We start from the raw sequence: 22,833 nt of genomic DNA, 5'->3' as shown, positions 1-22,833 counted from the left end.
ATTATATACCTTACTTTGATTGCATGATTATCTTTTGTAATCCCAACTTATCTTCCCTTTCCCTCTTGAAGTTGGAAAATCTTCTAACTTTCCTTTTCTTGTCAAAAAACACTTATCCACACAGATGTGCAGTCTACTTCTGCAAGTCCCGTGTGTACAAGGTCTTTTCAAAATTAGTAGTCACTTTCTGGATTTCAGCTAGAGACATTTTTTAAATGTTCAAAACAATCAAATTTAATACTACCAAAATATATCAAATTGGAAACATGCCATGACATTTCTATGAATGGGAATTTCTTGCTTCTAATCAGGTATTTCACGAATAGCAGTACCATGTCAATGTAGCCATAAATAAGCAAGAGGCAAAAGAGTTAAAATTAAACAGCAAACAAGAATTCATAGTAGAGCTCATTTACATTATAGGCCGACTCTATTATATATTTAGTTGTGAGCCCAGGCTGGCGCTAAACGTTACTGCAAAATTTTTTGAACGGTAATTGACAGTGTAGCTCCTCTTCCAGAATTCTTCAGCTGCTACTGATTTGAATGTAAAATACCTCCAGAGGAAACAATCTCCACAACTCAGTTTGATAGCAGAAACATCCAACAGGGGAAAATAATATTGTACTACTTCCCATTGTTGTTCACATGCTTGTGGAAGGGCCATATCTTTGCTAGGCGCTCTAGAACTGATGCACTTTTTGAGAAATATCCAGAGAACCCTTGAGGAGTTGACGGTGGTGGGAAATCTTCAGCTGGCATGGCAAATGGACGCACCAGTTTTTCCATGTTTGCCAACGTAAGATATGACCCGACTTCTTGAAGCCTTTCAGGACCCATTATTGGCAGTGTGTGCTCTTGATGCAATGAAGCAGCTATCTCATCATTTACCTGCAAATTAACCATGGTACGAAAATAAGCTGCAGTCTCTTTCATCTTCAGTGTCATAATTGAGAACTGTTCTTGCAGCTCCGCATAGACAATAAAAAAAAAAGAAAGAGGTGACATGATTAATACCTCTAGTGGTGATAGATCAGCACCACGACTAAAAGCTAGCTCTATGCGGAACCTTTTAGGGTCTTCCAGAGCCACCTGCATCAAATTTCAATATAATATGAATCCGACAGACATCTATCAGCAATTTCACATCAGACGAAAACATTATTATATCACATGTTGCTACAATGCTAATCAAGTGTAAATTCCAGACGGTCTTTGGCAAAGTTTGCAGTGCACTGAAAATATTTGAAAATAACACATCTCTTTTACTTGCCAAGAAAAAATGAGGAGATCACAATATAATTTCAGTTCTTCAAAACATTATGACATTCAAGATAGCCTCTTTGCTTGTAAAGCCATGATAGAAAGATGCAGAGTTACCCGCAGACACCCAAGAAAAGCAGCAAATAGCTTCCATATAATTAAGGTACACCAAAATACTTATTCACACGAGCAACTACTTATCCTGCCCTTTTCATTTTCTTTGTTCTTCAGAAGGAATTTTCAGATTTCATAGAAGATCTGAAGTTGCTTGACACTCAACTAGAGGATGGCCAGTATACTTGGTTCAAAGGAGACAATCAAGACATTGCCTCCAGAATTGATAGGATTCTGATATCAAAAGAATGGGATGAAAGCTTCAACAACATCAAACGGAAGCTTTACAAAGGCTTGGATCAGACCACACTCCTATTACGTTGCTTGGGGGAGTGTGGAACCAAAACAAAAATTATTTCAAGTTTGAAAACTGGTGGTTAGACACAGAAGGGTTCACAAACAGAATCAAAGAATGGTGGGACACTTTCAGCTTCTCTGGGAGACCGGATTTCATACTTGCTTCAAAACTTAAGGCATTAAAAGAAAAGCTTAAGGTTTGAAGCAGGAGTGATCAAGCGAACCTGGGAGCTAAAAGGAGGAACTTACCCAAAGAGCTAGCTGTTTTTGACGAAGCTAGTAAGGGTAGAGCACTAACAGAGGATGAGGTAACAAGGACAAACTCTAGATTACTAGAGTTTGAGGAATAGCTCAAATATGAAGAAATTTCATGGAGACAAAAATCAAGATCACTATGGTTAAAAGAGGGGGACAAGAACACCAAGTTCTTCCACAAAATGGCCAATGCACACAAGAGGTACAACAACATTGATGAAGTAGTAATCCAAGGAGAACTAACCCAAGATCCTGCAAAAATTGAAGGAGAGATAGTAGACTTCTACAAGAAGCTATATACTGAGACTACTGACTGGAGACCTGCCTATACTGATGCAAATTGCCCCGGGTTAACAGAGGAGGAAAAGGAGAATCTGCAGAGGAACTTTGAGGAGAGTGAAGTCCTAAAATGTCTGAAAATGTGTGCAATTGATAAAGCACCTAGGCCTGATGGATTCACCATGGGTTTTTTCTTAAAATGTTGGGAGGTGGAAAAGGAGGAAGCCATGAAAGCTTTCCAAAACTTCTGTGAGCAGGAAGAGAAGTTTGAATGCAACATTTATTACTCTCATTCCAAAGAAGAAGGGTGCTCAGGAATTGAGAGACCCATCAGCTTTATAGGCAGCATCTATAAGCTTTTTGCTAAAAATCTGACAGAGAGAATGAAAGGAGTAATGGCTAAACTTATGGATTCCCGACAAATGGCTTTTATCCAAGGAAGACATATCATGGATGCAGTGTTGATAGCTAATGAGGCAGTGGATTCCAGACAAAAGCAAAAGAAAACAGGAATACTTTGTAAGCTAGACATGGAGAAAGCCTATGACCATGTTAATTGGGAATATCTTTTGACCACAATGGAGAGATTGGGATTTGGGAGGAAGTGGATCCAATGGATCAGACATTGTATCACTACTGTGAGATTCTCAGTACTTATGAATGGATCCTCTGTTGGTTTCTTTAGTGTAGAGAGGGGATTAAGGCAAGGAGACCCTTTGTCTCCTTCCCTTTTCATACTTGTTATGGAAGGGCTGAACAATATGATCAAATCAGCTAAAGTGAGGGGATGACTTAGAGGTTTTGAAGTCAGCAGCCTGAAGTGATAATGTGGAAATTACCCATCTACAATATGCGGATGACACATTGATATTATGTGATGCTGATGAAGGCCAACTAAAGATGTTGAGGATGATCCTAGTGTTGTTTGAAGGGTTTTCTGGTCTACACATTAATTAGAGGAAAAACCACCTCTATCCAATTAATGAAGTACACAACATGGAAGCTTTAAATGCTGTTCTGGGAGGGGAAACTGAAGCACTGCCTACATCATATCTTGGGATGCCTTTGGGGGCCAAATCTCAGTCATGAAATCTGGAACAATGTGGTTGAGAAATGTGAAATGAAGTTAGCAAGATGGAGATCACAATATCTCTCCAGGGGTGGCAGGTTGATCTTGATTAATTCTGTTCTTGATTCACTACTAACCTATATGATGTAAGTATTTCCGATTCCCAAATCACTAGGTTGGATAAAATCAGAAGAAAATTTCTTTGGCAAGGAAACACTGAGAGGAAAGGCTAAAACTTGGTTAAATGGGATGTTGTGATAGTGGGGAGGTCTCGGAATAAGGATTTTGTTGTATCAAAGCAAAACCCTTGTGATGAAATGGTTATGGAAGTTCAACAATGGAGAGCAGGCCTACTGGAAGGAAGTCATTAGAGCAAAATATGTAGAGGAAGATAACTGGATGACCAAAGAAGTGACTACATCATATGGGGTTAGCGTATGGAGATCCATTAGATCTCTGTGGTCTGAGTTTAAGGCTAACACAAAGATCAAAGTGAGGAATGGAGAGAAAACAGAATTCTGGAAAGATGCTTGGAATGAGGCAGGTAGGCTAGAGGCCAAGATATATACTCTCTAGTATATCACCAACAGAAGACTAAAGTAGATCACTGGACTCCTCAAGGGTGGAACTTCATCTTTAGAAGACAATTAAATGATTGGGAGATTCAAAGGATAGCAGATTTTTTCAACACCATTGGGCAATTTAATGGACGGGAAGGAGGTCAGGACATTTTGTGGTGGAAAGGCAATCGAAAGGGCAGCTTTAAGGTGGGTTGTGCATACAACTGGTTGAACCACACCAATCAGCCTCAAAGTCACTGGCCATGGAGGACTCTGGAAGTCAACAATTCCACTCAAAGTGGCATGTTTTGTTTGGTTGTTAGCCAAGGAGGCTGTACTAACTCAAGACAACTTAAAGAAGGGGGATACCATTATGTTCTAGATGTTTCTTTTGTGGGGAAACTGCTGAGACATTAACCATCTCTTTCTACATTGCAAGATCACAAGTCAACTATGGAGTTTATTCCTGAGTCATAAGGTATGTCATGGACCATGCCTGCCAAGATCACAGAAGCAATTCAGAGTTGGGAGGAAATCCAAGAATAGAGACAGATGGAAAATTGTCCCAGCTAGCATATGGTGGCAATATGGAAGGAAAGGAACTCTAGAGCTTTCGATAGTGTTGAGAATAGTATGCAAAAAGTCAAACTAAATTGTCTTATGCTGCTATATTTTTGGTGTAATCAATTATACTCAAATGATACTATCTCCTTAATTAATGTACTAGACTCAATTTAGTAAAAGATAGTAGAATTTGAAGTAGTTGTAAATACTGATCAGTGTACTGACTTTGAGGAATAGACGAAATTAGCATTTTCAAAAAAAAAAAGATGTACGAACCTCAGTGTTCTCGAACATCCTCAATACAATATAACTCATGTAATCTAGCTCCTTGGTTCTGTACAAGCGATCCAAAGCATTATCGCACACAAGGCTGTCCTCTCCTTGAAGAGACTCATCCAGGTTGCAATAACGAAGAACATTCATCAAGGAATGGATATGTGATTCCTGTCAAGTCAAACAATCAATAAACTAGAATTGGAGATAGGAAGAGGAGGGGGATTAGGGGATAATACAAATAGAGAATGTAACAGTAAGCAAAATGTTAATAGCACTAAAGTGTCTAACAAGAATCTAATCATATCAAACAAGCAGGGTTAATATATGTTCAAACAGAGAAATACCACATTGCATACATATTATATTGTTACATATCACAGAATTAAGCCAGCTGAAGAAAACTGAGAACTACTATTAAGTGACGGATTATTCTCCTTCGCGCATCAACTGTTTATGAACTTCAAAGTCTGAATTAACCATCCATATTTGATATTATAGAAGTTGATTTAGAGTTTGGCTTTTTGTTTGTTAGTTTTTACAATAATCAAGTTATGTGAACCATCTCAACTAAAATGTCAAGCTAAAATAGGACATTTTCATTTATTTATTTATTTATTTATTCTGATCTTCAAGATGCTGCTCCTGTGCGAGCCAAAAAAGTTCCCTTGGGCCAAAACCACGTACATCAGCTAGAAAATATAGTAGAATAACAAGAAAATTGCAAATTTCCACTTACTGATGTAAAGTACAGGCGTGTTCGCACATGTCTTTCAGGTGTTCTGACATTTGCATACCTGAAAAAGGTAAATCACAAAATAATCAAATACAATACAATAAAGCACTTCACATTCTTATCGTAATCTACCGGCACATTTCTAGATAAACACAAAAGTAACACCTATGAAAACAAGTTCACCGAACATCTAAATTAAGTGAATAAAAGGGACCACATACTTTGGATCTAAGCGGTATTTAGGCTCTTTGTCATCATCATCATCTTGATCCATGGATCTCTCACTATTGAAGCTAGTTCTTCTAGACTCTTCATTACGAGTGTGAGGCTTGGTATGATGCTCTGTATCTTCCTTTGTTGTCTTATTCACTGCTAAATTGTCTTGACTACCTTTCAATTCGGCCACACTTAAAGCTTCTTCACGGGTATTCCTTAGATCAATCATAATTTTACCCAACAAGCGGCGAGCAACCTGAATGAACAACTCATAGATTATGCATTGATGTCTACATGAGCCTTCACCACCATACAAGAAGCCCAATAAATGCAAACTAATTGCACCACCCTTATTTTTTTACATTCTTGTAGGAAAAGTAAGTAACAAAATAGTGGCGGACCCAAGATAAGTTAGCTGAGGAGGATAAGAATTGTTGTTTAATTATTTCCAGATTTTTGAAAAGCTTAAAGACAATTTAGTTAGGAAACTGAGTGGACAGCAGGCACAGCCAAATTAGAATGTAAAGTGGCAATAACTAGTAGTCTCAAATCCTTGTTGCAGACCAGTGATAAGAGACGAGGAACTCTGATAGCTGGTGAACCATTGATTTAGTAGTTGTGGACATTGATATTTGACGGTATGTGGAGGGAAACTGACAAACTACTAAAAGATACCTAATACATCTACCAGGAACTTTCAAGCAAAACACAACTTAGCTAGACTTCTTCATTAACCTACACACTCCATTCAGATTAAGATATGAAATATAAGGGTGCCAATAGTGACCAGGGAGGTACAAAATGATATTAGGTTACTTCCCACTATCCAACAGTATGTAGATCGGTCTACTTCAGACAAAGGAAAACACTGAGAAATGGACCTGGATCTGAATGTAAGAAGTTTTACCTTTGATCCAATCTTTAATTTCTGCTTTGGATTTATCCCATATTCATTTGGAATAACACCATCTGCAAGTAGCTGAAACTCAAAAACAATCACAGGTTCTTTTAGAAGTCGGTCATAATAACTCTGTAGATAACATTGCAAAACCCTCATATATTCAAAAAAAAAAGAATTTCAGAAATACTGGATACAACAGACTCATAGCCTGCAGAGCTGGAAAAGTAGCAATGTCATATGGAAGTGTTCTACAGAGAAAATTAAGATAACATAATCTGATACCAAACTAAAACCTTGTTTTGGATTCTTTTTCCTTTCTTTCTTGGGGGTAGGGTGGGGGTGGGGGTTGTGGAGGAATCCGTTCTTTTTTCAAAAGAAACTACTCATATTTGTAGTTGATCGTCATTGTACCTGAGCAACCTTAAAAAGTTCATTCAAGCCTCCTAGATTCAGATGTGAATTGTGCAAGAGGTCGTACCTGTAAAAAAAAATCAAAAAGTTCAAAAGAACATAAAGACAATGACACAAGAGACAAAATAGAAGCTTGAACAAGCTCTTTTACTGTCATATTGCTATAGAAGCAGGTAAAAGTATTTTGCATTAACCAAATATGCTATGAATGTTATTGAGTTCACTTACTTGCACGAGTCATAAACATCTGGAATTTGCGTGATATCAAAACGGCTGTAATTAAATATCGAGTGTTAGGGGAAACACCAACAAGGAACCAATTAAATCCACAATGAGCAGATCAGTTGAGATAGGAAGGAGGACAATCCCAATAAACTAGTATCTGGGCAGCAAAGGTCAAAGAAGCAACAAGCATATGTTCAAGCTCAGAATAAGGTTAAGTTAACAAAATCTTACTCTTTCCGTTCGTTATATAAATCCCTCTCTAGTTTTCTCCATCTTGCATACATGAGTAGAAATCCCTCGCTACCACAAGGTAAACCCGCAGCAATACGATCAACATCAATATTTGTTTTACCAAGCGCTTTAGCTTGATCATAAGGTGGAATTACATCATATGGACTTGCCTCTGCAAGTTCTTCATCCTCATCCTTAGCAAGAAGCCTCACTTGCTCTGTCACCTTCTTAGTAAATTTCACCTGATTGCAAGAGACAGATTGACACAGAATGAAACTATAGAAAGATACAAAGCAACACAAAAGAAGGAAATGGTGCCAAAGAACCAAATTCAAATGCTTGCAGTATTAGTCCTCTAAAATCAGTGGTTCACAAAGGATTCCACTGAGAAGGGAAAAAAGTACAGTAAGGGGGTAAAAGATGAATATTCAACAAGAACAGAAGGAATTATACGATGAATCATGAATTTTAAACTGATTTTGACTGGAAGATTGATCAAATGGGAGATACACATTAAAACTTTACCAATTTGGCCAGAAGTTCAGATGCATTAGGAGGGAGTCCTGCTCCATCAACCATCCAAGGTTTCTCTGCTGATCCATTAATATGAAGTGTCTTTGTTTCGGAAGTAATTATATCATTCAACCTTGCCTAAAGAGAACAACAGGACAGGTATTTTAACAGCAGAAAGTAAAAGCATTTCTGTAAATAGAAAAATCCTGAATTTGTAAACAAGATTATACTTCTGATTCAATGCTAATTTCAGTATCCTTGTATCAGTCTAAAAATATATTAAACAACATAAAACAATATGTTGAACTGAATATTCACAAAAGTTCTACCCAATAGGCCTAACATGCCCTGCTCAAACTATTTTTCATCCCTAATGTTCTAAGGCTAAGGCAAGTGGGAGGAAACCAAAGCACTACCCTTGTACCACAACATCAGAGACACTGTTAGGACCTAGGTCAAGGTCATTACAGAAACATTTGCAACATGATTGTTATCTAAATATCCTTCCCCAGACGCAACAAGGTAGAGGATTCATATAGCGGATGGGAGCTGTAATTGCTTGTAGCCTTGTGTCCTGCCTCAGGCAGTAAATATGAAACATTAGGTCTTGAAAGATGATTAAATTGGCAACTTTCATCCACTTAATCCTTGATTTTTGAAAAAGAGACTTCCTTGAAAGATGATTAAGTTCTTTAGGCATATGAATTCAAGTTCCCTGAAAATTTTGGATTCAATCCTTAGATACCTTTGGCAAAGTTGAATCAGAAAAACTTGGAACCAATGAAACAAACTTCTAACAAGGTAATGATCACTGACACTTGCATCAATAGCATCAGATTTGAAATGGATACTTATCACTGCTTAGAATCAAACATATGGATGAAACAACCACAAAGTTGAATCAATACTAGCTAAAGATTTTCCAATGAGCTTGTAAATTTGAACGAAGTGTAAGGAAAAGAAAACCTTAGCATCTTCCATTTCGATACTGGCATTGTCAAGTCCGTCAAGCATTGAAGAATCTTTGCTAACCAGAGATACCTTCAAACAAAGAAGAAAGCACGTGGTTCAATCATCTGTGCTGTAAGAATCCAACTCTAGAAGTATGCCCTATAACACCATACAAACCAGGATAGGTGTCAATTGTCCTTCCAAGTCAAGTAGACCTTTAGCAAATGCAGCTGCAGACATCTGCCGCAATATCATGCATAATACAAACTCAACATTAGAGGACAATGCAATTGGCCAAGGAAATGAGTGAAAATTTAAGATTGTGATAAAACTAGAGTACTTGTATGAGAAAATTTAAAATATCAACCAGGAGAAATAATTAGAAAACAAACAGATAAAGCTTAATTCTTAAGACTACTAAGTATTACTTGAGCAAAAGCAAGGAACTAACCTGCACACGGCCCTCATCAGAGCTGTATATTTTCAGGTCATGGCGATATGTACTATGGAGGCGAAGGAGGCCTGTACCTTCACCTGTGTTACAAAGCAGATGGAAATTAAGCATCAGATTGACTGAGCATGCCACCAGCCCCCCAACACCCAGTTTGATCAAATAGGAAAAGAGGATATCCATCAAAGCATTAAGTCTTGTAGCTGCAACTTCTTGTACACCATTTAAGAGATGATCCAAATAAACTTTTTCAATACTTTTATATTGAAAGTGCTTCAGCTGGAAGTAGTTTATCTGAAACTTTCTTAAACCACATTTTGCAGAAGGAAGATGTAATTTTGGAGAAAACTTTGGGAAGTAAAATGAAAGATGACAAAGGGGCACCAACCAACCTGGATACATGTTATTACGGAAGTATCTTCCAAGCTCTTCAGCCTACAAAGCAATTCCATCAAAGCAAGAAAGGAAGGTTAAGATTATATTTAAAAACCTTCCTATCACAAGGAGAATATTCACTTCAACTGGTCAAGCTAGTTCACAATATTATAAATCAATATTTCATGCATAAAAGAACCTGCTTTCTGCCAGCGTGAGTGAGAACACCTCCATATTTCAGAACCATAAGAGCTTCAACAGGCCGTTCTTCTTCACCTTCACCATTCGACTTGGCAACTTTAGCCCACTTTAGTGGCTTTAGCTGAACTTTTCTATAAATTCCAGAAAAATGTCCTCCCTGCCATCCATATTTAACTTTTTAACAATCAATATAAACTGATGAAATTGAAAGCATGAATGTTTTTATGCATAATGTATGTCTTTTTGGAATCTAGTTATGGAATTTTTTGGAAAATACATGCCAGCCCAGGAAACAACAGAATTGGAGAAAGAAAAGCAGAACAACATACTGGCTGCCATTATACTTGCCGTAACATTCACTTTCACACCCTGGTTCCACTTTCCTAATATGTCAACCCAAAAATATTTTTGATGAACCAAAGATCAACCAGCTCCAGAGTCTTTGACTCTCACGATTTTCTCCTCTTACCCTAACAGGACACTTTTTTGCATAATCTACTACTCTTAACAACTGCATGCCACCACTAGTCACAATGTTCTACTGGTTTTACTCAGCCAATAACAGTGATCATTAAGTAAACCAGACCATAACATAGATGGTGTATGGATGTTTAGAACTAGGTTTACTACTTAGCTTGGCTAACGGAAGGAACATACTGCATTGTTATCATGTTATGGAAGCAAATATGTTCATGTTGCAGATGAAATGACTTAAAGATCTATACTTCATGATAATAGTCAAAAGTAAGAATTCTTCCTACAGGATCAGAACTGGTTCTAATGTCAAATTTCCTATACATTAGTAACACAAAGAAATCTATGCAAAGAATTTTCAAACAACAATTTCATCTATCCTCCTAACGCCAGCAGAAAATCCTAAATCATTTTTTGAAACACTGGAAAACTTCAGGCATTGTCTTATTGTATTGGGATGTTTTATTGTTTCTTCTTTCAACCAGACATTAATATCAGTTACACGCAAGAGGGATAACTTATTTCCCAGTATACAAAGATATTCTCCAGCTCCAATTCCTATTCTAGAACTCCTGAGATAGGCCCAAATCTGAATTACAGGACAAGGGAAAGGAACTTTAGTAATGAAAAATAATTCAAATACCTATAATCCAAAATCTAACCTTTCAAAAAATATCCTAGATGGTGAAATAGAAAACATGGGATTTCTATCTATCATTTATCAGTGTGATCAATGATGTTATTCTCCTAAAAGATTGAGAATAATATGCAAGATCACATTTAATTTTCTTTCACTTATGATTAATGCAGTTTGCTAAGGCCCCATTTTTTCTAAATTAAAGGGGAAAAAAAGATATGAAAAAAGTTCAAGCCCGCAGAGTAAATTTATATATCCCAAGACCATAATTACTCTAACGAGAAATGGATGCACAATCAACTGTAGACATATTTTTATAGCATTTTCTCCTACATCCAGACCCCACTGGAGGAATTACACTGGGTATGTTGTTGTTGTTGTTCTCCTACGTGTTTACCAACTTATACTATTGCATAGTGCCAAATGCACTAGTTCAACTGACCTCCTCAAGAACAGCTTTTACTTGACGAAGTTTCTCAGCATGCTCAATGTCTTCAGCTTCACTATCACTTTCCCGGCCAGGCCTACCACACAAAAAAAAAAGCAAGTAAGCCATGTTTGCTTCAACACAAATTCCATCAGGAAATGACATTCTTTTAGCTCAAGTACATTAAAACATTAACCAGACGACAAAGAAAACTAGAACTGAAACAGGACAAAATTGAATAAATTGGATCAGTTGTTATTGTGTATGCATCATGTACCACATATATTAAGTTCTCAAGCTTTTGCTTTTGTAATAATGCACCATCCAGTTGCCTTTTGTCAATGATAACTTCTTAATTCATCAAAAAAGAATCATATATAACATATCCGACGTAGTTTCATAACATTGACTTCAAAAAGTTATGACGCACTAACGATCAGTATACGGTTCAGTTTGAGCATAATCGACAACAACATACCCAGTGTAGCACCACAAGTTGTGTCTGGGGAGTGTGGTGTGTAGAGAGGTTATTTTTCCAGCAGATCCTCGGCTCAAGTTCAAACATAAAACAATACAAGACATGCATAAAAGAACACTATTTTTCCTTCATTTTTTTTTTCTTTGGGGGGGGGGGGGGGGGGCGGCGCTTGAAGAGATCAATGTGATTATGTATGCTCTATAAGAATCAGAGTCTCACTAACCTAGAACGTGGCACTAAGGCTCTGGTGGCATCCAAAAGATCTTGCAATTGCACAGCAGTTTTGAGCTTTGTCTGCGCAAGTTTGAAAGCAGAAGAACAATCTTAATCATCTAAGACATCAGAAAAAAGATGAAGAAAAACAGTTGTACCATGAAAGCAAAGAAGCACCTCTGATCTAGGTTTACCGCCATTGTATTTTAACATCAAATTTAAGAGTTTTTCCTCAGTAACCTTCAACTTCACCTTTTGTTTTGGAGTTCTATCACCACTGTTACAGTTGAGAAATGGTTAAGTAAAGGAGACAAATGGATCTCCCCAGCAAGGCTAAGGCATAAGGAGTATGTCTTACTGCCGAACAATTGTAACAACACATCGTAGTTCCTCTGCTTGTCCAAATGTGCCAATCAGCCCACTTCCTTGACGTGTTAACCCTTCAGAAGGCTGAACTGGTTCACTGACTTTCCATGGTAAAATTGGTGGGATTGTCGATGAAAGATGTGGAGCTTTTGCATCTAGAAACATCTTCCTCAATACACAAGCAGCATCATCATAGTACCTTTATTTGGCATCGTTGCAATAACTATCTTTTAAAACAAATCATATAATGCACAAACTTAAGATAGTACCAGTCATATAGCAGTTACTATTGTAATTATGCTAACCATAGAGATAAAGTGATGTCAGAAATATAGTATGATTCTACACTAACACCAAAAAAGTAGGAAAGATTACATTGGAGTATATGTCTCATTTAAATTGATATTTGAGGAAACTGAAGAAACTTACTTGTAAGAGTTCTTCACAAAGCTCCAGCCATTTACATCACAAACATATGAACGCCCCTCACTACGCAATAGATCGAAGCCACAAACCTGAAACGAGAAGGGTAATTTCATTGCTTAATTTTCTTAGGGCACACAGATTAAACAGCAATAACTTAGTCAACATTATCAAAGAACAGAAAAGAGGGAAAATTAGCTTGCATATATGCTCCAGATCCTTAGATCTTCATGCATCTCTAAACCCCAATACAAAAGATAATCATGTTTATTTGGCTGAGACAGGAAGAGAAAAGCCATAAATCCAGTTGTATATAGATTACAGTATAATATTTTGTGACTGGTTTGCTAGGACATCAGTGTCATATATCTTCTGCAGTTGGACTATATGCACAGAACACAAGAGATTAGAGGCAAAGAAAGGAAATGTTTAATTGACTGTCAGATAGTGGACAGTCAACCTACTCAAAACATGCAATGAAGTAGACTATGAGGACAAATCAGATAATGACATGATATGTCATAGAGAATGATGCTGCTTAACCTCTACCAGGAGGGGTTCCCGAGGATGAGGATGGAACTACCTATAATAGCTGCAACAGTCTCCATCATGCTTGTTGAAGGTAAAACAACAGCATACACCAATATATGCTGACATGAATTAGTAAATTTAGGTAACTTACGGCTTGCCTAAAGGCTATGCAAACTTCTCTAGCCATTTGCTTCTCGGCAGGGGTAAGGAGAACAGGATATCGAACCTGCAAAATGAAGCAACTATCAACATATTGCTGAATAAATTTCTCTAGCAACTTAAAGTGATTGCAACTGACAAATTTACATATTTTAATCTAAATGCAGAAAAGATAAATGCTGGAACTCAGGCATTTCCATATTAGAGGAACAGAAGCTCAATACTTTGATAAGTTCTTTTGTTTTCTTCCCCATTCCCAAACCAAACTTATCCCCTCCCCAGGGAAACAGTGGTTTTAACTAAAACCACTAGCCTAATAGCTGGATGTATTCTCTTTTTGAGTTTGCTTGTAAATTATCACCTCTGATAAGTGTGTCTCTCACACCGTGCAAGACAAAGATTAAATCTAAAAGGGCAGAGAAGATGATACTTTGTTTTTCTGTTCTTTTCTTTGTTATGTGGCAACAGGCATCCAAATTACAGAATAAAAACAAATAGGAAGACTTGTGTTGAAGAAACAACTTACTTCTTTCCCATCAGGATTTCTCATAACAACACCATCTACAACAGGAGATTTCCTTGCCTCTGCATGTGCATAATCTGGACCAACTGTATACACCTACATAAATACAAAAAGAAAGCTCAAATCATGAGATAGGCTACAAAATTTTAACGCAATGCAAAAACATGTGCATGGTTACTCCCATCTACGAGATGCTTGACATGTTTAGACTTACGAAACCAAGTCGGGAAGCTATGATCTGTTATGCAGGTTACTTGTTAGGATAAGTATATGAGATAAATCTAACGTATGCAACATTCCCCTTCTATTTTATTTTTTAGGCTGAGGGTTGGACGGCACACATTTACATGCCTTATAGCATACTATATTACAACAATGTAATTTCTCATACTATATTACAACAATAACTCATCTAGTAGATCCAATTTCACCGAAAATGAGGACGACCTCAAGCAGCATAGGTACTGTTCAAGTATACTTCCATGATAGACCAGAAACAAATTAATCTGCTTGACAACTAAGGAGAAATTATTCACGCTGCGATACTGAAGTATAAACTTAGGAACCTTAACATCTGTTCCTCCTGTGGGCATGAATTCCTCATATATGTAGGATCCTTCACGTCTTACTCTTCTAACCTCTGGATGGAACTCACTTGAGCGGTTACCAACCTGAAGGAAAAGAAAGAAGTGAAAATACATCAATTGTAATTGCATATTCAAACACACATATCAGTGTTGATGGATCGTATATGAATCCAACAGTAAACATAAAATATAATTACTGAGATAAGAGATGATATGTTTGAACATAGAAACCTAACATTTAATGATGAAAAATAAGATGCAGAATCACTTTGTAGGGTAGACAACACCTCTCATTAGGAGGCAAATTGATTCTGATTAGCAGTGTGGTGGAATAGTATAAACTTATATGATGTCACTGTTTCTAGTACCTTCCAAGTTAGTTAATGCATTGGAAGGTGCATTAAGGAGAATTATGAATTCAAGCAGAGGAAAGAGAAACAAACTATCTTTGTTAAATAGTGCAAATGGTGCACCAGGACACTTTTAACAGTGAGTGATCTCATCTAAAGGCTTAAGTTGTTATAGAGAACACTTTTATTATTTGATTATATTCTCAACACGCCGTCTCACGATCCTTTTTCATGGCCAAGCACGTGAAAATTCTTTTTTTTTATTTGGTGGCAGTGAAATTTGATCTCAGAACTTCTGTCTGATATCATGTTAAATTAGTTCTTGAGCCTAACTCATACCCCAAGAACTAGCTTTTGGAGTATGAGTTACGCCTAAGACCTAATTTAACATGGTATCATAGCAAAGTCCATTTTACCCAATGTTGGGGGACCCAAAAATCAAAAATTGTTCACGCACCAGATGCTAAGCACTGGGCGTAAGGTGGGGTGTTAAAAATGACAAAAGTCTCACATTGATGGTTAATGAGATGGGTGGACTACTTATAAGGCTTTGGTAATCCTCCTCCCTTTGAGCTAGCTTTTGGGGTGCCAGTTAGCCCTAGGACCTAATTAGTTTGGGAGCATATCAGAATGTTTTGGCCTCAACTTTTCACTAAATTAAAAAGTCAATAAAGTATGTGATGGCAGATGAATAACTTTTTGACAGAATCATGGTTATGTCATCCGCCAATTAAAGAGAAGTTACTTCACCACATACAAACGTCAGTTTAATCCAACATATAGCAAAAAATAGCTCTGAAGTAGGTTCCAACAAGGTTATGATTGGGAGACTAAAAGAATGTCAACCATTTTTAAAGGATCTATAAGATGTGAAGTCACTCTCTAACACCTGATTATTTGATTTGGATGATCCTGAAATGTAATATTTACATTGGATAAGCTGAATTTAAGGAAGTATTGACTTATCAAAGTGACTGTGAAAAATGATATACAGACATCAGTTTACTCCAACATATAGCAGAAAATAGACCGGAAGTACGGTTCCAACGAGGTTATGATTGGGCAATTAAAAGAATGTCAACCATTTTAAAAGGACCTAGAAGATGTGCAGCCACTCTTTTAACCCTCCTGATTCTTTGATTTTGATGATCCTAAGAAATGTAATATTTACATTTGAATCAAGCTCAAAGAATTTCAGGAAGTACAGACATATTAAAGTATCTGTGGAAAATGATTTGACAAACTAATGTCACTTTAAAGTGACATATTTAGTTGCAGGTTGGATATAAAGAACTTTTACAAGAAGCAGTTGAAAAATCATACTCAAAGGGAAGAAAGCAATTCCAATTTTCTTTTAAATAATATGTTACCTTACGGAACAATTCCTTCATTCCCCCACCAGCTGAACTAGGATAGTAAATCATTATTCTGTGGTCATCAGCTACATAAGAAGCAAACTAAGAGATTGATCTTTACCATCTGAGTGGTATTTTCACATATCAGAAGAGCAGCATATTCATAAGCAGGCAACATCAACAAGAATTCGATTGTTCAAAAAGGCTGCAGTGCTAATAGCGCTCATCATATGTAAGGTAAACAAAAGTTCTTTAAAATAACCAAACTGAACTTGGAAAACAGCATGTTAACAACAACCTAACAACTATGAAATCTTAACCAAGAGGCATCTTGTTTTCCTGACTTTTATGACACCACCAAAGTGGTTAGTTATCAAGGAACTAAGAGAATATGAGTCCTATCTTCTCATCTAATTGGCAGCCTGCCAAACCACATACATTTACTCCTAGAGAAAAAAATATGAAAAATTGATCATCCATGGAAAAGAGAGACTGACCATTGACAGGTTTTTCCACAAAAGGTTTCCAAAAGCGATTCCCATGAACTTCAACAAAGTCATCGTCTTCAACAAAATAATCCAAATGTTGGTTAGGTACTTCTCTGTGAACACAGGCATACCTTGGCACAGGGATTCCAAACATCTCAAGACGCTAAATTTCCCCAATCAAAACAGAAAGGAAGATATTAGTATAATTTATAGAAGGTTAATCTAAACAAATGCACCCCCCCCCCCCCCACACACACACAGAAACCAGGGTAGAGTTGCCGACCCAATGGACTATTTTTTATTATTACAGAAGGTCAGTTTAAACAAATGCATCCCCCACCCCCACCCCCACCACCAGGGTAGAGTTGCCGATCCAATGGACTATTTATAAGCAGCTTCTTCATTTCACATGTAGGCCAAGATGGAGAGCTCAACAACTTGAAGCAAGAAAGCTGGGAACATATGTCCAATTTGGTCAGATTCCTATATCAGTATGATATTGCAAGATTTCAATGAAAAAATAAATACTATTGCAAAACAGTTAGACAGATATGATTGTATAACATTTTCTTAAAAAGAATCAACATACTCATTGACTCTTATAAAAGACGATGCACTTCTTTAGGATCTTTGTAATTTGTAGTTCTGTACATATCTAGATGAGGAAGTTTCATTTGATGACCAAGCATTAAACTGAAAACAAACTAAACACAATCGTTGTGGCTAATTCCCCACACATTCAAGTCTATAACACTTCCAACTCTAATTATTGGAAGATCTTACCACCTAATAGTAAATATTCTGTTATGTTGGAAGTATAACTCTCAGCATTAAGAAAACAGAACGACCGACGCAAATGGAAACTACGGCATCAGACCTCAGCCATTACAAATACCACTGAAAGAACCCAGCAATTAAAACAAATAAATCAGAGTAAAGGCTGAATAACCAAAAGAGATATTTTAAAGAGCTGCAAGAATCTTCCTTATAAAAAATAAACAACTCATAAGTTTTTTCAACTTCACTTGAATAGAAAAAATAACCAAGAACTGATACATACCTCATATACTTTCCTCCGATCATGAAGAAGGTATTGTGGTTCCAATTCATTCACAAGGAAAGGCCTGAGAAAGAAGAGATAATATAGCATCATAAGTTGTGCATTGTGATGGCAAGGTTGATGTAATTGTGTTAGATATTTCTTTATTACATTTAAAGGGAAGAACAAAAGAATTTTGTCCAAAAAAAGTTTCTGTTAAGATGCCAAACTCCATCATTGCAAGAGATATTTATCCTTGGAGCTTCATAACTCTAACAGTATCAGATCTTCTTGGTCTTGGGAACTTGTCTAGACAAAAAAAATATGACCAGACAGTTCTTTCAATATTACAAATACCAAAATTTTACCTGAGGTGGAAAGATAGCCAAACAGATCAACGATAATTCCCAAAAAACCCGAGGACAGACTAGTGCATCATCTCGTTGGGAAAGACAGACGGACATAATGAGGAACAAAAAAGAACAACAAAGATAAAAGGAAAAGGCGTACGCCTTGTATTTTCATTTTTTAATGAGGTCTGTCCTGAATTATGTGCTATCCTTGGAGCTCCTAATGAATGCTTCAGATCTGTCCTGAATTATGTGCTATCATTTATAGATTGCCAGAAGAGTCGATCACAAACAACAGATTTTACACTGAAGTCTGAAGCATAGTATATGTGTAATCAAATTTGAGACCCCAACAGATTAAAAAGAGAAAGAGATTGACAATCAATTTATGACATCAAAAACCTTAAGCTTGTCGTTTATACACAGACAAGTCTTGTGATTTTATATGGCTATAGACAGAGGCTGAACTTCTAATAATCAGAGAAAAAAATCCCTAACACCTATATTGCAAGCATGCCAAAGAAAATCTATGATTGTCAAAATAGATATTAAGAGGACACAAAATGCCATAAAATTGAAAGCGAGCATGCCTAGGCATTAAAACAACATAGTGCAAAGGATGAATGGAACTTACTTTCTTAATGCAGCATATGCTTCTGCCTTCTTCAATGGATATCCACTGGAGTAGAAGGCAATCAAGCAGTCACATAACGGCCAGCTGTCACCACAACATAGTAGGCTAGTAAATTAACATGAAACAGAGTATATAGTATAGTTTATGACAGACACGATTTTTCATGGAAAAGATGCATAACAAATCATAGATACGAAGTAGAAATGGATGTACCACTCAATTGGATCCTCAAGAATAGCTTTGTCCCCAAAGTACACAACCTACAAGTAAAGATAATATACTCTTAATCACAAATAAGAAAATACACATTGCAAAATCAGTATAGAAGATGAATACCTCAAATTCCCCAAAACACTGCAATCTTTCAAGAATCTGTTCCATTGGCGCAGAAAATACCTAAATTTCATTAAACAAAGGGAAAACGAATCAGTGTGGGGTCCCTAATATCTACCTACTGGAAAGCTAATAACTAGTAGACTGGTAATGATGCATGCTGTGCAATTGCAACCACAACATAGAACAAAACCTCGGAGCCGCATTTCACCTTCTTTTCCATTACACAAACACCAATAGTTATCTTCTTCCCGACACTTTCCTCCTCCTTCTCCTTCTTCATCTTCATCTTCTTTTTCTTGTCTTTCTCTTTCTTCTTCTCTGACTGACAAAAAGCTCCAAGATTTGCACTTCTCTCAACCCCACTTACCATTTAAACAAACAAACACTAATTCAAGAAAATGGGAAAAAGGGTCCTTTTCTTTTACGAAAAAAAAAAGTCTGAAAGAAGTAAAAGATACCACAGATTCAAGAATCCTGTGTGGGATAAAGTATAGGAGATAATAAAATATAATAAGGTGAAGATCGAAAACTCCACCGTATTATACTTAAATCTTAGAGAATCTTGATAAGGCTTTACGCTACAAACACATGGAGTCACGAGTACAGGGGAAAAAGGCTGCTGCGAACCGTCATCAAGAAAGAAAAAATGAAATTACTATTGTACCTAATCCACTAGGAGGTCGCTAATGTAGGATAATCTCGAATTCCGGAGTACACAAATTTTTTTATAATAATTATATTCGAATTAATTTATTCATATCTAAATTTATTTACCTACTATCAGAAAGAAGGTTATATATAGGTAGATTTTATCATTATTTCATTAAGACGAAAAGATTGATTTCAAAAAATTCTCAACTTAAATATATTCATATAACTAAAATTATGCTTATGCTGAAATTTAAATTTTAAAATCATATAATTTTCAATTCACTTTATTAATTACTCAGTTCGATTCTGGAATATACATAACGAGAAAGTGAAAGACAAAAGGAAACTTGGAAAAGGGGACGTGGAAAGGTAATCTTTAAGGATTGGTGCTGCTTTATCCCTGCTGTCATTGTTTGTTATAAAGATCCTACTGTCTTTTTGTCTATCATCATGTTCCATTATTTTTTAATAATAAAAAAAAAAGTATAAGAGGTCCCCAACTCGAGGTTTATAATTTTGTCATTTTGCTTAGTATGTTTTTTTTTACGTGATTCAAAGCGTGATATGTTTTTAGAAAATAATTTATACGCATTTCAATTAATTTTACGAACATAAGTCATATGCAACTTTTTATGTACACAACTTTTATAACACATAGACAGCGACTCATAGAGGCAATGAAGGGGCATCAGCGCCCTCATGCCAAAGTTTAGACAAGTATATACTTATATATATTAGTACTATATGCTGTAATAAACGTTGCACTTTGCAGGTGAATTTTTTGAAAATGATACAACTTTTTGATAGGGTCCCTCCAAATATATATAAAGGATATCACCTTTAATATCATTGTAATTTGTATATTTATATGTTCATTTATTTATATGATGATTCTTTTTTAAATAAAATATATAAATGAATATCTTTGTAAAGATATTTTCTCTAAATATACATACAATTATTAAGTTACGATAATACTTTTCATATTTGGTACATTAGTGTTATTTATTGTGTTCATAATTGTACTATGTTTAAAATGTATCATCAAAATGTATTAAATTTAATCAGTTTTTATTTATTTATTTTATTAATAATTGATATTTATATTTTTTTAATTATAGTTAATTTATTTTAAAGAGTGTTACGATATGTGCTTGTTTTTGTTTTTCATTATTTAAATACATAGAACTGAAAATATAATATTTTGAGCAATTAAGTGTGATTAATAACCTACGTTGCGAATTTAAAATTTGATGAACAAATAAATAGTAACGGTGTACTTGTTTATTCTATTTTGTTGGTTCAAACTTCAAAATGTGATAAGTGGTCAAAGGAAAATAGGATTTATAAGATTATTTGGGACCACAAAGGTTAATCGTGTCCTTAGAACATTCCCATCTTATTCTGTTTTAGATTGTGCATTTTAATATTAATTTTATTCTTTTTGATAATTCTCTAAAGAAAAACTTATATAAATATATTATAATAAAAATATACTTAATATTTATAGTAATAATATTTTTTTACTTGACTAATTTTAATTCATTTATAATACAAATTTAATACATATTATAAATAATAATTTATTATTTATATATAATACAAGTTTTAATGATGGATAATATATTTATCAAACATTTTAATACACTTATAATACAATATGACAATTATTTTACCAAACAAACATAATATATTTAAAAAACAATTATAATTCAAATATATTGATACATAATTCACTTTTAATACATATTACAGACTTATTACAATATTGCTATAAATGGTAATAAACAAAAAGTATCACTAAAATTAGTGATTATTTTTTAAAATGTATTAATTTATGTAATTTTTCCTTTTTTAAATTTTAACTTTTCTCTAAAGCTGTCAAAATGGGCTTGGCTAGCAAGGTCGGCCTAATCCAAACCCTTGAAATAAGTGGGAGTGGATTTAATATTTTTGATCCATTTACGAACGAGGCTTTTTAGTCCACTCCATTTGGGCCGTTGGACTCTTAGGCCAAATCCGCAAGCCTCAGAGACCAGCTCTTGGGCTATTAATCTTTTAAAATATTTTTATATATATTTTTAATAGTGTTTTATTTATAAAGATTTTATGAATAAATATTCTGAAAAATAAAAAATCAAGTATTTTGCAATATCATTTTGCATGGTAAATTGTAGATGAAGATGAACTTCTTAAAGAAATAATATCATATGTTGATTCAAATGTGATCGATGGTGAAAGTAGAAGCGGACTATAAAACATTAGTTAACGAGTCATGTAATATTTAGAAATTTAGATTTGTTAAGTATTTAAGCTGTCTTGTGTTGCTGAAAATCTTTTAAACCAGCTAGTGTTTTGTGGGAGAAATGATGGAATAATCAACATTTATTAGTTAAATCTTACGTTGTCTATTATGTCACCAAAATGTGTGATTCATAAATGTATTTTTATAAGTATTTACCGAAGTGTGATTTATAAATGAATTCTTGTATGAATTGATGTCGTGTTCATGACGTCAACATTCGATACTCTTTCTAAGAAAGTAATATCATTCATTTTTTTGTCGAAGGGTCAACCCGTCCCAACCCATGGCCCGCTTAGGGCTGGGTTGGATCGCTATTTTATTGACCCTTTAATTAAAAGGGTCAGCATGTCCCAATCTATTTAACTCTCTAGCCCGTTAGAGTTGGGTCAACCCATTTTGACATCTCTACTTTTCTCGTGACATATTAATATCATAAAATAAATACTATTTTAATATATTTGACATACTTTAAATTCAACACCATAAAATTCAAAAAGAATCTTAATGTCAAGTCATATCAACCAAATAAATCAAAATTGCGGAAGTAAAGTATGTGGCCCTTAACCTTTTGGGGTGGCCCATGAGTTTGAGTTTGTCTCAAGTTCGAAACTTGTTGCCCAGC

The 22,833-nt window shown here is 35.5% G+C and overlaps 1 protein-coding gene across 3 annotated transcripts; it reads right to left on the bottom strand.

Annotated features, from left to right (window-relative positions):
• Nucleotides 1–277: 277 nt before the first annotated feature.
• Nucleotides 278–20,211, bottom strand: LOC101261282 (inositol hexakisphosphate and diphosphoinositol-pentakisphosphate kinase VIP2). 3 transcript variants are annotated; one of them, XM_010317964.4, is made up of 30 exons: nt 19,446–20,211; nt 19,256–19,315; nt 19,133–19,179; nt 18,920–19,003; nt 17,957–18,020; nt 16,906–17,059; nt 16,424–16,494; nt 14,683–14,787; nt 14,120–14,212; nt 13,586–13,660; nt 12,910–12,995; nt 12,473–12,679; nt 12,292–12,391; nt 12,125–12,195; nt 11,439–11,520; nt 9,884–10,042; nt 9,702–9,744; nt 9,310–9,392; nt 9,036–9,098; nt 8,874–8,948; nt 7,920–8,045; nt 7,395–7,636; nt 7,167–7,211; nt 6,939–7,005; nt 6,534–6,605; nt 5,632–5,882; nt 5,414–5,471; nt 4,678–4,845; nt 1,018–1,092; nt 278–891 (listed from the first exon to the last, which is right to left on the bottom strand). In XM_010317964.4, exons 1-30 carry the CDS (start codon nt 19,623–19,625, stop codon nt 628–630), a joined length of 3,270 nt encoding a protein of 1,089 aa, XP_010316266.1. In that variant the 5' UTR covers nt 19,626–20,211; the 3' UTR covers nt 278–627. The 3 variants fall into 3 exon arrangements, with proteins under 3 accessions (XP_010316266.1, XP_004232245.1, XP_069150660.1); XM_004232197.5 differs by having other exon boundaries at nt 19,464–20,013; XM_069294559.1 differs by having other exon boundaries at nt 16,424–16,510; nt 19,464–19,691.
• Between the last annotated feature and the right edge of the window lie 2,622 nt (nt 20,212–22,833).

Source organism: Solanum lycopersicum, chromosome 2 (genome assembly GCF_036512215.1).
Source record: "Solanum lycopersicum chromosome 2, SLM_r2.1".
In the NCBI taxonomy this organism is placed as follows: Eukaryota; Viridiplantae; Streptophyta; class Magnoliopsida; order Solanales; family Solanaceae; genus Solanum; species Solanum lycopersicum.
Note: the sequence above shows the minus strand (reverse complement) of the source record. Positions and strands in the feature narration are given on the sequence as shown.